This window comes from Stylophora pistillata, chromosome 9 (genome assembly GCF_964205215.1).
Source record: "Stylophora pistillata chromosome 9, jaStyPist1.2, whole genome shotgun sequence".
In the NCBI taxonomy this organism is placed as follows: Eukaryota; Metazoa; Cnidaria; class Anthozoa; order Scleractinia; family Pocilloporidae; genus Stylophora; species Stylophora pistillata.
The window spans coordinates 18,638,921-18,652,700 of NC_142527.1; the positions used below are offsets into that span (position 1 = coordinate 18,638,921).

At 35.9% G+C, this 13,780-nt stretch overlaps 2 protein-coding genes and 1 long non-coding RNA gene across 13 annotated transcripts in view; 2 read left to right on the top strand and 1 right to left on the bottom strand.

Annotated features, from left to right (window-relative positions):
- Positions 1-1,121, bottom strand: part of LOC148723630 (uncharacterized) — a 14,512-nt gene extending 13,391 nt beyond the window's left edge. Inside the window, exon 1 of one of the 2 annotated variants that reach the window (XR_015991411.1) lies at positions 984-1,121. This is a non-coding gene — a long non-coding RNA (uncharacterized LOC148723630). The remainder of the gene's footprint in view (positions 1-983) is intronic. The other variant, XR_015991410.1, reaches the window with a different exon arrangement.
- LOC111335001 (uncharacterized) overlaps positions 1-5,574 on the top strand; it is a 25,849-nt gene extending 20,275 nt beyond the window's left edge. For 8 of the 10 annotated variants that reach the window (XM_088732242.1, XM_088732251.1, XM_088732245.1 and 5 more), the window contains 5 exons: positions 120-284; positions 1,015-1,179; positions 1,910-2,074; positions 2,810-2,974; positions 3,646-3,794. In XM_088732242.1, the coding sequence (XP_088588368.1) occupies positions 120-284; positions 1,015-1,179; positions 1,910-2,074; positions 2,810-2,974; positions 3,646-3,794 (809 nt within the window). Of the gene's footprint in view, positions 1-119; positions 285-1,014; positions 1,180-1,909; positions 2,107-2,809; positions 2,975-3,645; positions 3,795-4,540; positions 4,706-5,436 lie in introns of those variants that run through there. The other 2 variants (XM_088732246.1, XM_088732250.1) reach the window with 2 other exon arrangements.
- LOC111345045 (uncharacterized) overlaps positions 5,412-13,780 on the top strand; it is a 25,429-nt gene continuing 17,060 nt past the window's right edge. Inside the window, exons 1-9 of the mRNA XM_088734470.1 lie at positions 5,412-5,601; positions 6,330-6,494; positions 6,628-6,792; positions 7,464-7,628; positions 8,359-8,523; positions 9,255-9,419; positions 10,147-10,311; positions 10,995-11,159; positions 13,453-13,496. Coding sequence (XP_088590596.1) covers positions 5,412-5,601; positions 6,330-6,494; positions 6,628-6,792; positions 7,464-7,628; positions 8,359-8,523; positions 9,255-9,419; positions 10,147-10,311; positions 10,995-11,159; positions 13,453-13,496 — 1,389 coding nt within the window. The remainder of the gene's footprint in view (positions 5,602-6,329; positions 6,495-6,627; positions 6,793-7,463; positions 7,629-8,358; positions 8,524-9,254; positions 9,420-10,146; positions 10,312-10,994; positions 11,160-13,452; positions 13,497-13,780) is intronic.

Consider the following 13,780-nt stretch of genomic DNA (forward strand, 5'->3'; position numbering starts at 1 on the left):
AAACAAATCCATAACTAAACATATGGTGCGGAGTTAAAGATGGCAGATATGTAAGGATTAGTATGAAAAGTCATTGGTCACTTACCAGTATATGAACTTGAAACTGATCTATTATTTAGATAATGTAAAAAGACCCCATGAGAGCACTAGTGTTGAAGAGTCCAAGAAACTGCATGCATCAAGAGGTGATGAGAATGAGAGAGATGCTGATAGAAGTGCAGTAAATGAAGCTGGTGACTTGAGAAGAAAGAAGAAGTGCCAGGATGAAAAGGCAACAGGCAATGGTATGGCTGGTCACAATGGGCAGTTACTGCATGTACTGATATAACAAACCAGGTCATTTATTTACAAGAAGTGCAATTAGCTGGAATTGCTCTTTAAAGGCTAAAATTAATAATTTCTTGTGAATATAATAATATTAAGGGTGACAAGGGTTATGGCTAATAGTCGCACTGGACAGTTGCCACATTACAGCAAATGAAGTGAAAGAAAGGAATACTACAGATAGGATGTGACACAAAATCTATGTAACACTATGGGGACGTGGTCACTTGGTTTCTTCAAGTAGAACAGTTATTCCTAATCCAAATCCCTGCATGGTGTACTTACACAGAATCTGGGTAACATTGCGGGGACATGGTAAGCTCTTTGGAGTTTGACAGTTTGTGTTCTTTTCCTTAGGCTTTGTTATTCTGGTATTACATTATATTAACAATGTGAAAACAATCTTGGATATTACGTTATATTCAACAATATGAAAACAATCTTGGAAGGAAGTTGCTAATGCATTTTTGAAAAACCAAATTAATAACATGGAAAGAAAAATTCATAGTACTGTAAATGTATAATTGTACCCCTGTAATGCAGCTTACTCAAAACTGGCAATTGTCCAATTGCCTAAAACAATTCCATAACTAAACATGTGGTGAAGATGAGGAAAACGAATATGTATGAATTAGAACGAAAAGTCATTAGTCACTTACCAGTATATGAAGTTGAAACTCTGTTCTTTAGATAATGTGAAAGAATCCCATAACAGCATTAGTGTTGAAGAGGCTAAGCAACTGCATGCATCAGGAGGTGATAAGGATAATAGAGATGCTGATAGAAGTGCAGTAAATGAAGCTGGTGACTCGAGAAGAAAGAAAAAGTGCCAGGATGAAAAGGCAACAGGCAATGGTATGGCTGGTCACAATGGGCAGTTACTGCATGTACTGATATAATAAACCAGGTCATTTATTTACAAGAAGTGCAATTAGCTGGAATTGCTCTTTAAAGGCCAAAATTAATAATTTCTTGTGAATATAATAATATTAAGGGTGACAAGGGTTATGGCTAATAGTCGCACTGGACAGTTGCCACATTACAGCAAATGAGGTGAAAGAAAGGAATACTACAGATAGGATGTGACACAAAATCTATGTAACACTATGGGGACGTGGTCACTTGGTTTCTTCAAGTAGAACAGTTATTCCTAATCCAAATCCCTGCATGCTGTACTTACACAGAATCTGGGTAACATTGCGGGGACATGGTAAGCTCTTTGGAGTTTGACAGTTTGTGTTCTTTTCCTTAGGCTTTGTTATTCTGGTATTACATTATATTAACAATGTGAAAACAATCTTGGATATTACGTTATATTCAACAATATGAAAACAATCTTGGAAGGAAGTTGCTAATGCATTTTTGAAAAACCAAATTAATAACATGGAAAGAAAAATTCATAGTACTGTAAATGTATAATTGTACCCCTGTAATGCAGCTTACTCAAAACTGGCAATTGTCCAATTGCCTAAAACAATTCCATAACTAAACATGTGGTGAAGATGAGGAAAACGAATATGTATGAATTAGAACGAAAAGTCATTAGTCACTTACCAGTATATGAAGTTGAAACTCTGTTCTTTAGATAATGTGAAAGAATCCCATAACAGCATTAGTGTTGAAGAGGCTAAGCAACTGCATGCATCAGGAGGTGATAAGGATAATAGAGATGCTGATAGAAGTGCAGTAAATGAAGCTGGTGACTCGAGAAGAAAGAAAAAGTGCCAGGATGAAAAGGCAACAGGCAATGGTATGGCTGGTCACAATGGGCAGTTACTGCATGTACTGATATAATAAACCAGGTCATTTATTTACAAGAAGTGCAATTAGCTGGAATTGCTCTTTAAAGGCCAAAATTAATAATTTCTTGTGAATATAATAATATTAAGGGTGACAAGGGTTATGGCTAATAGTCGCACTGGACAGTTGCCACATTACAGCAAAGAAGGTTTAAGAAAGAAATACTACAGATAGGATGTGACACAAAATCTATGTAACATTATGGGGACGTGGTCACTTGGTTTCATCGAGTAGAACAGTTATTCCTAATCCAAATCCCTGCATGCTGTACTTACACAGAATCTGGGTAACATTGCGGGGACATGGTGAGCTCTTTGGAGTTTGACAGTTTGTGTTCTTTTCCTTAGGCTTTGTTATTCTGGTATTGCAGTTATATTAACAATGTGAAAACAATCTTGGATATTACCTTATATTCAACAATATGAAAACAATCTTGGAAGGAAGTTGCAAATGCATTTTTGAAAAACCAAATTAATAACATGGAAAGAAAAATTCATAGTACTGTAAATGTATAATTGTACCCCTGTAATCCAGCTTACTCAAAACTGGCAATTGTCCAATTGCCTAAAACAATTCCATAACTAACCATGTGGTGAAGATGAGGAAAACGAATATGAATGAATTAGAACGAAAAGTCATTAGTCACTTACCAGTATATGAAGTTGAAACTCGACCTGTTCTTTAGATAATATGAAAGAACCCCATAACAGCATTAGTGTTGAAGAGTCTAAGGAACTCCATGCATCAGGAGGTGATAAGGATAAGAGAGATGCTGATAGAAGTGCAGTAAATAAAGCTGGTGACTCGAGAATAAAGAAAAAGTGCCAGGATGAAAAGGCAACAGGGAATGGTAAGGCTAGTCACAAAAGGCAGTTACGGCCATGTACTGATATAACAAACCTGGTCATTACTACAAGTGAAATTAGTTGCAATTGCTCTCTTAAGGCTAAAATTAATAAGTTATTGTGAATATAATAATTAAGGGCCGACAAGGGTATCGTTAGTCACACTGGACAGTTGCCATATTACAGGAAATTAGGTAAAAGCAAGGAATACTACAAATAGGATCTGACACAAAATCTATGTAACATTATGGGGACGTGGTCACTTGGTTTTATCAAGTATTCCAGTTATTCCTAATCCCAGTCCCAGGTGTACTTACACAGAATCTGGGTAACATTGTGGGGACATGGTCAGCTCATTGGATTATGACAGTTTGTGTTCTATTCCTTAGACTTTGTTATTCTGGTATTATGTTATATCAACAATATGAAAACAATCTTGGAAGTTTGCAAATGCATTTTTGAAAAACCAAATGAATAATGTGGAAAGGAAAATACATTTTACTGTAAATTTGTGGTACCCCTTTAAACCAGCTTTCTTAAAACTGTTGGATTATCTTAAACAAATCCATAACTAAACATATGGTGCGGAGTTAAAGATGGCAGATAGGTAAGGATTAGTATGAAAAGTCATTGGTCACTTACCAGTATATGAACTTGAAACTGATCTATTATTTAGATAATGTAAAAAGACCCCATGAGAGCACTAGTGTTGAAGAGTCCAAGAAACTGCATGCATCAAGAGGTGATGAGAATGAGAGAGATGCTGATAGAAGTGCAGTAAATGAAGCTGGTGACTTGAGAAGAAAGAAGAAGTGCCAGGATTAAAAGGCAACAGGCAATGGTATGGCTGGTCACAATGGGCAGTTACTGCATGTACTGATATAACAAACCAGGTCATTTATTTACAAGAAGTGCAATTAGCTGGAATTGCTCTTTAAAGGCTAAAATTAATAATTTCTTGTGAATATAATAATATTAAGGGTGACAAGGGTTATGGCTAATAGTCGCACTGGACAGTTGCCACATTACAGCAAATGAGGTGAAAGAAAGGAATACTACAGATAGGATGTGACACAAAATCTATGTAACACTATGGGGACGTGGTCACTTGGTTTCTTCAAGTAGAACAGTTATTCCTAATCCAAATCCCTGCATGGTGTACTTACACAGAATCTGGGTAACATTGCGGGGACATGGTAAGTTCTTTCGAGTTTGACAGTTTGTGTTCTTTTCCTTAGGCTTTGTTATTCTGGTATTACATTATATTAACAATGTGAAAACAATCTTGGATATTACGTTATATTCAACAATATGAAAACAATCTTGGAAGGAAGTTGCTAATGCATTTTTGAAAAACCAAATTAATAACATGGAAAGAAAAATTCATAGTACTGTAAATGTATAATTGTACCCCTGTAATGCAGCTTACTCAAAACTGGCAATTGTCCAATTGCCTAAAACAATTCCATAACTAAACATGTGGTGAAGATGAGGAAAACGAATATGTATGAATTAGAACGAAAACTCGTTAGTCACTTACCAGTATATGAAGTTGAAACTCTGTTCTTTAGATAATGTGAAAGAACCCCATAACAGCATTAGTGTTGAAGAGGCTAAGCAACTGCATGCATCAGGAGGTGATAAGGATAATAGAGATGCTGATAGAAGTGCAGTAAATGAAGCTGGTGACTCGAGAAGAAAGAAAAAGTGCTAGGATGAAAAGGCAACAGGCAATGGTATGGCTGGTCACAATGGGCAGTTACTGCATGTACTGATATAATAAACCAGGTCATTTATTTACAAGAAGTGCAATTAGCTGGAATTGCTCTTTAAAGGCCAAAATTAATAATTTCTTGTGAATATAATAATATTAAGGGTGACAAGGGTTATGGCTAATAGTCGCACTGGACAGTTGCCACATTACAGCAAAGAAGGTTTAAGAAAGAAATACTACAGATAGGATGTGACACAAAATCTATGTAACATTATGGGGACGTGGTCACTTGGTTTCATCAAGTAGAACAGTTATTCCTAATCCAAATCCCTGCATGCTGTACTTACACAGAATCTGGGTAACATTGCGGGGACATGGTGAGCTCTTTCGAGTTTGACAGTTTGTGTTCTTTTCCTTAGGCTTTGTTATTCTGGTATTGCAGTTATATTAACAATGTGAAAACAATCTTGGATATTACCTTATATTCAACAATATGAAAACAATCTTGGAAGGAAGTTGCAAATGCATTTTTGAAAAACCAAATTAATAACATGGAAAGAAAAATTCATAGTACTGTAAATGTATAATTGTACCCCTGTAATCCAGCTTACTCAAAACTGGCAATTGTCCAATTGCCTAAAACAATTCCATAACTAAACATGTGGTGAAGATGAGGAAAACGAATATGAATGAATTAGAACGAAAAGTCATTAGTCACTTAACAGTATATGAAGTTGAAACTCTGTTCTTTAGATAATGTGAAAGAACCCCATAACAGCATTAGTGTTGAAGAGGCTAAGCAACTGCATGCATCAGGAGGTGATAAGGATAATAGAGATGCTGGTAGAAGTGCAGTAAATGAAGCTGGTGACTCGAGAAGAAAGAAAAAGTGCCAGGATGAAAAGGCAACAGGCAATGGTATGGCTGGTCACAATGGGCAGTTACTGCATGTACTGATATAACAAACCAGGTCATTTATTTACAAGAAGTGCAATTAGCTGGAATTGCTCTTTAAAGGCTAAAATTAATAATTTCTTGTGAATATAATAATATTAAGGGTGACAAGGGTTATGGCTTATAGTCGCACTGGACAGTTGCCACATTACAGCAAATAAGGTGTAAGAAAGGAATACTACAGATAGGATGTGACACAAAATCTATGTAACATTATGGGGACGTGGTCACTTGGTTTCATCAATTAGAACAGTTATTCCTAATCCAAATCCCTGCATGGTGTACTTACACAGAATCTGGGTAACATTGCGGGGACATGGGTAAGCTCTTTGGAGTTTGACAGTTTGTGTTCTATTCCTTAGGCTTTGTTATTCTGGTATTACATTATATTAACAATGTGCAAACAATCTTGGATATTACATTATATTTAACAATATGAAATCAAGCTTGGAAGGTTGCAAATGCATTTTTGAAAAACCAAATTAATAACATGGAAAGAAAAATTCATAGTACTGTAAATGTATAATTGTACCCCTGTAATGCAGCTTACTCAAAACTGGCAATTGTCCAATTGCCTAAAACAATTCCATAACTAAACATGTGGTGAAGATGAGGAAAACGAATATGTATGAATTAGAATGAAAAGTCATTAGTCACTTCCCAGTATATGAAGTTGAAACTCTGTTCTTTAGATAATGTGAAAGAACCCCATAACAGCATAAGTGTTGAAGGGTCTAAGCAACTGCATGCATTAAGAGGTGATAAGGATAATAGAGATGCTGATAGAAGTGCAGTAAATGAAGCTGGTGACTTGAGAAGAAAGAAAAAGTGCCAGGATGAAAAGGCAACAGGCAATGGTAAGGCTAGTCAGAAAAGGCAGTAATTCGGCAGGTACTGATATAACAAACGTGGTCATTACTACAAGTAAAATTAGTCGCAATTGCTCTCTTAAGGCTAAAATTAATATGAAGTTGAAACTCTGTTCTTTAGATAATGTGAAAGAACCCCATAACAGCATAAGTGTTGAAGGGTCTAAGCAACTGCATGCATTAGGAGGTGATAAGGATAATAGAGATGCTGATAGAAGTGCAGTAAATAAAGCTGGTGACTCGAGAATAAAGAAAAAGTGCCAGGATGAAAAGGCAACAGGGAATGGTAAGGCTAGTCACAAAAGGCAGTTACGGCCATGTACTGATATAACAAACCTGGTCATTACTACAAGTGAAATTAGTTGCAATTGCTCTCTTAAGGCTAAAATTAATAAGTTATTGTGAATATAATAATTAAGGGCCGACAAGGGTATCGTTAGTCACACTGGACAGTTGCCATATTACAGGAACTTAGGTAAAAGCAAGGAATACTACAAATAGGATCTGACACAAAATCTATGTAACATTATGGGGACGTGGTCACTTGGTTTTATCAAGTATTCCAGTTATTCCTAATCCCAGTCCCAGGTGTACTTACACAGAATCTGGGTAACATTGTGGGGACATGGTCAGCTCATTGGATTATGACAGTTTGTGTTCTATTCCTTAGACTTTGTTATTCTGGTATTATGTTATATCAACAATATGAAAACAATCTTGGAAGTTTGCAAATGCATTTTTGAAAAACCAAATGAATAATGTGGAAAGGAAAATACATTTTACTGTAAATTTGTGGTACCCCTTTAAACCAGCTTTCTTAAAACTGTTGGATTATCTTAAACAAATCCATAACTAAACATATGGTGCGGAGTTAAAGATGGCAGATATGTAAGGATTAGTATGAAAAGTCATTGGTCACTTACCAGTATATGAACTTGAAACTGATCTATTATTTAGATAATGTAAAAAGACCCCATGAGAGCACTAGTGTTGAAGAGTCCAAGAAACTGCATGCATCAAGAGGTGATGAGAATGAGAGAGATGCTGATAGAAGTGCAGTAAATGAAGCTGGTGACTTGAGAAGAAAGAAGAAGTGCCAGGATGAAAAGGCAACAGGCAATGGTATGGCTGGTCACAATGGGCAGTTACTGCATGTACTGATATAACAAACCAGGTCATTTATTTACAAGAAGTGCAATTAGCTGGAATTGCTCTTTAAAGGCTAAAATTAATAATTTCTTGTGAATATAATAATATTAAGGGTGACAAGGGTTATGGCTAATAGTCGCACTGGACAGTTGCCACATTACAGCAAATGAGGTGAAAGAAAGGAATACTACAGATAGGATGTGACACAAAATCTATGTAACACTATGGGGACGTGGTCACTTGGTTTCTTCAAGTAGAACAGTTATTCCTAATCCAAATCCCTGCATGGTGTACTTACACAGAATCTGGGTAACATTGCGGGGACATGGTAAGCTCTTTGGAGTTTGACAGTTTGTGTTCTTTTCCTTAGGCTTTGTTATTCTGGTATTACATTATATTAACAATGTGAAAACAATCTTGGATATTACGTTATATTCAACAATATGAAAACAATCTTGGAAGGAAGTTGCTAATGCATTTTTGAAAAACCAAATTAATAACATGGAAAGAAAAATTCATAGTACTGTAAATGTATAATTGTACCCCTGTAATGCAGCTTACTCAAAACTGGCAATTGTCCAATTGCCTAAAACAATTCCATAACTAAACATGTGGTGAAGATGAGGAAAACGAATATGTATGAATTAGAACGAAAACTCATTAGTCACTTACCAGTATATGAAGTTGAAACTCTGTTCTTTAGATAATGTGAAAGAACCCCATAACAGCATTAGTGTTGAAGAGGCTAAGCAACTGCATGCATCAGGAGGTGATAAGCATAATAGAGATGCTGATAGAAGTGCAGTAAATGAAGCTGGTGACTCGAGAAGAAAGAAAAAGTGCCAGGATGAAAAGGCAACAGGCAATGGTATGGCTGGTCACAATGGGCAGTTACTGCATGTACTGATATAATAAACCAGGTCATTTATTTACAAGAAGTGCAATTAGCTGGAATTGCTCTTTAAAGGCCAAAATTAATAATTTCTTGTGAATATAATAATATTAAGGGTGACAAGGGTTATGGCTAATAGTCGCACTGGACAGTTGCCACATTACAGCAAAGAAGGTTTAAGAAAGAAATACTACAGATAGGATGTGACACAAAATCTATGTAACATTATGGGGACGTGGTCACTTGGTTTCGTCAAGTAGAACAGTTATTCCTAATCCAAATCCCTGCATGCTGTACTTACACAGAATCTGGGTAACATTGCGGGGACATGGTGAGCTCTTTGGAGTTTGACAGTTTGTGTTCTTTTCCTTAGGCTTTGTTATTCTGGTATTGCAGTTATATTAACAATGTGAAAACAATCTTGGATATTACCTTATATTCAACAATATGAAAACAATCTTGGAAGGAAGTTGCAAATGCATTTTTGAAAAACCAAATTAATAACATGGAAAGAAAAATTCATAGTACTGTAAATGTATAATTGTACCCCTGTAATCCAGCTTACTCAAAACTGGCAATTGTCCAATTGCCTAAAACAATTCCATAACTAAACATGTGGTGAAGATGAGGAAAACGAATATGAATGAATTAGAACGAAAAGTCATTAGTCACTTAACAGTATATGAAGTTGAAACTCTGTTCTTTAGATAATGTGAAAGAACCCCATAACAGCATTAGTGTTGAAGAGTCTAAGCAACTGCATGCATCAGGAGGTGATAAGGATAATAGAGATGCTGGTAGAAGTGCAGTAAATGAAGCTGGTGACTCGAGAAGAAAGAAAAAGTGCCAGGATGAAAAGGCAACAGGCAATGGTATGGCTGGTCACAATGGGCAGTTACTGCATGTACTGATATAACAAACCAGGTCATTTATTTACAAGAAGTGCAATTAGCTGGAATTGCTCTTTAAAGGCTAAAATTAATAATTTCTTGTGAATATAATAATATTAAGGGTGACAAGGGTTATGGCTTATAGTCGCACTGGACAGTTGCCACATTACAGCAAATAAGGTGTAAGAAAGGAATACTACAGATAGGATGTGACACAAAATCTATGTAACATTATGGGGACGTGGTCACTTGGTTTCATCAATTAGAACAGTTATTCCTAATCCAAATCCCTGCATGGTGTACTTACACAGAATCTGGGTAACATTGCGGGGACATGGTAAGCTCTTTGGAGTTTGACAGTTTGTGTTCTTTTCCTTAGGCTTTGTTATTCTGGTATTACATTATATTAACAATGTGCAAACAATCTTGGATATTACATTATATTTAACAATATGAAATCAAGCTTGGAAGGTTGCAAATGCATTTTTGAAAAACCAAATTAATAACATGGAAAGAAAAATTCATAGTACTGTAAATGTATAATTGTACCCCTGTAATGCAGCTTACTCAAAACTGGCAATTGTCCAATTGCCTAAAACAATTCCATAACTAAACATGTGGTGAAGATGAGGAAAACGAATATGTATGAATTAGAATGAAAAGTCATTAGTCACTTACCAGTATATGAAGTTGAAACTCTGTTCTTTAGATAATGTGAAAGAACCCCATAACAGCATAAGTGTTGAAGGGTCTAAGCAACTGCATGCATTAGGAGGTGATAAGGATAATAGAGATGCTGATAGAAGTGCAGTAAATGAAGCTGGTGACTTGAGAAGAAAGAAAAAGTGCCAGGATGAAAAGGCAACAGGCAATGGTAAGGCTAGTCAGAAAAGGCAGTAATACTGCAGGTACTGATATAACAAACGTGGTCATTACTACAAGTAAAATTAGTCGCAATTGCTCTCTTAAGGCTAAAATTAATAAGTTATTGTGAATATAATAATATTAAGGGCTGACGAGGGTACGGCTAGTCACACTGAACAGTTGCCATATTACAGAAAATTAGGTGAAAGCAAGGAATACTATGGATAGGATCTGACACAAAACCTATCTAACATTATGGGGACGTGGTCACTTGGTTTCATCAAGTAAAACAGTTATTCCTAATCCCAATCCCTAGTGTACTTACACAGAATCTGGGTAACATTGTGGGGACATGGTCAGCTCATTGGATTATGACAGTTTGTGTTCTATTCCTTAGACTTTGTTATTCTGGTATTACGGTATATCAACAATATGAAAACAATCTTGGAAGGTTGCAAATGCATTTTTGAAAAACCAAATGAATAATGTGGAAAGGAAAATACATTGTACTGTAAATTTGTTGTACCCCTTTAAACCAGCTTTCTTAAAACTGTTGGATTATCTCAAACAAATCCATAACTATAAACATAAAAATTATGGTGAGGAGTAAGAAGGAAAAATTAATATGTAAGAATTAGTATGAAAAGTTATTAGTCACTTACCAGTATATGAACTTGAAACTCTATTATTTAGATAATGTAAAAAGACCCCATGAGAGCACTAGTGTTGAAGAGTCCAAGAAACTGCATGCATCAAGAGGTGATGAGAATGAGAGAGATGCTGATAGAAGTGCATTAAATGAAGCTGGTGACTGGAGAAGAAAGAAAAAGTGCCAGGATGAAAAGGCAACAGGCAATGGTATGGCTGGTCACAATGGGCAGTTACTGCAAGTACTGATATAACAAACCAGGTCATTTATTTACAAGAAGTGCAATTTGTTGGAATTGCTCTTTAAAAGCTAAAAATAATTATTAATTTCATTGTGAATTTACATAATAATTAAGGGCTGACAAGGGTATGGCTAGTCACACTGGACAGTTGCCACATTACAGCAAATTAGGTGAAAGCAAGGATCTACAGATAGGATCTGACACGAAATCTATGTAACACTATGGGGACGTGGTCGCTTGGTTTCATCAAGTAAAACAGCTATCATAATAAGGGGCAAAACTACTGAATTGTGATTGGTCAAGACAGAGGGCATTAATTTTTTTCTTAATTTTTGTAATTGGGCCGGGCATAATTACTTGAAAATGATTGGCTGAAAATTGCTTAGCAACGGCTGCCAAGGTAAAGAAATTTCTGTTTGTTTTGTAACAATGGCATCCCATTTTTGTGTGAGATAAGTAATCACATGGTTCCTCGTAAAATTGAGGATTAATATCACTTGTGTTTGCGGAAGTTGCAGAATTTGTCCTCGTCGCTGTGCAACTCAGGCAATTTCAGTAACTTCCGAAAATGCGCGTGATATATTAATCCTTAATTTTACTCAGCCCCATGTGATTACCTTTACTTATTCCTAATCCCAACCCCTGGTGTACTTACACAGAATCTGGGTAACACTGTGGGGACACGTAATTACTAAAAGAAGGAATGACCTAAAACCACCCACAACCATCTAAAACCACCTACAACTACCCACAACCACCACCCACAACCACCACCCACAACCATCTAAAACCACCTAGAACCTACTACAACCACCTTCAGAATATTATTGTGTGACAATTTGTAACAATTTAAATGCACACCGGAAATGTTCATTTACTTCATTGCAGGGTCATCTCACAGTAGCTCACTGTAGATCATTGTAGGTCGTTATAGGCCATTCCTTGTTTTAGTAACTACGTGTAAAAAATTCTCTTCTTTTCCCTGGTCATGACATGCGAGACATGCGAGACATGTGACAACATTTTTGGTGTGCATTTACATTGTCACAAATTGTCACACAATAGTATTCTGAAGGTGGTTGTAGGTGGTTGTAGGTGGTGGTTGTGGGTGGTTGTAGTTTTGTCCTTTAAGACGCAAGAGAGCAAGATAGGGAGTCTGAGTCCAGTAAGCTTCTTTGAACGCAAACTTTAATTACTTGAGAGGCAGGTTACGTTTAGAGCTAACGATATAACAACAACATGACAACGACTCACTATCTCAATGTTCACTCATGTAACTTGTGAACTAGATTGGAATGTCCGAAGTGATTACATAATCAGTCCAGAAAGTTACATAACATTTGAAGATTACATAACCTTTAAGGGCTACATAAGAAAGATCAGCTGACCGACATTCAAAAACGGTCTTAGCTTGTCAAAGAGAAAAGTAAATGTTGACTTCCGGAAGGCCGTTTCTACATTATCGTAACAGTTGTAGGTGGTTTTAGATGGTTGTAGGTGGTTGTGAGTGGTTTTAGGTCATTTCTTCTTTTAGTAATACGTGTGGGGACATGGTTATTGGGCTGTACACTTTGGATATGATAGTAAAATTTTGTTGTGTTCCAAATTCTTCTTAAACAAAATTAATGTGGTTATAACATTGTGGGAAAATTATATGTTCTTGTATCTAAGTCATGACAATTTCTGTTCTTTTGCAAATGTATTTTTGAAAAACCAAATCAAATACATGGCACTGTAAATTTATTGAACCTTTGTAAACTAGTTTACTCAAAACTGGCAAGTGTCAGATTGTGTTAAACAATTCCATAACAAAACATGTGGTGAAGAGTAAGAAGCGGAATATGTATTAATTAAAATGAAAAGTTAGTAGTCACTTACCAGTATATAAACTTGAAACTTTATTGTTTAGATAATGTGCATGATAGGACCTCACAACAGCACTAGTGTTGAAGAGTCAAAGAAACTGCATGCGTCTCAGACCAGTGCCAAAGTGTTAAGGCTGCAATATTTTTCTCAACATGTGCTGCACAAAATATACATTGGTTTACAGTACACTATAAACCATAAATGTAATGGGGTGAAAATATGTATTTGTAATTATAAATTAATTAATTCAGTCATTGATTATTAATATATTTATTCAAATAGCTGAAATCATAATGCAGTTAATTGCCCACACACATGAGTATATTCTGTGGCCACCTCTAGAATTCTTTGCAAATGTATTATCTACATGTACATGTTCTTTGTTGCATCATTAGGGATACCAATACCCCTGGCATCATTGTATGGTCACCCAGCTGAGGTGAGATATGACGCTTATTTGCAAAGCTGTAATAAATACTTGCAGGAACATAGATTATTAATTGAATGCATAATTTTTTTTTTGACTCTATACTATTGAAGTTAAAGGGAAATAAAGAATCATGCTCACAAAACTACATGGGTACGACTGTTACAGATGATGTTATGTGTTTGAAGTGAATGCAGATGTAAATCAACAAGTATCGGAAAAACGATTGTTTTTGTACTTAATGTTTAGTGAACATGTTTGCTGCTGCTGCATTACACTGTAAATGTTGAAGTTTA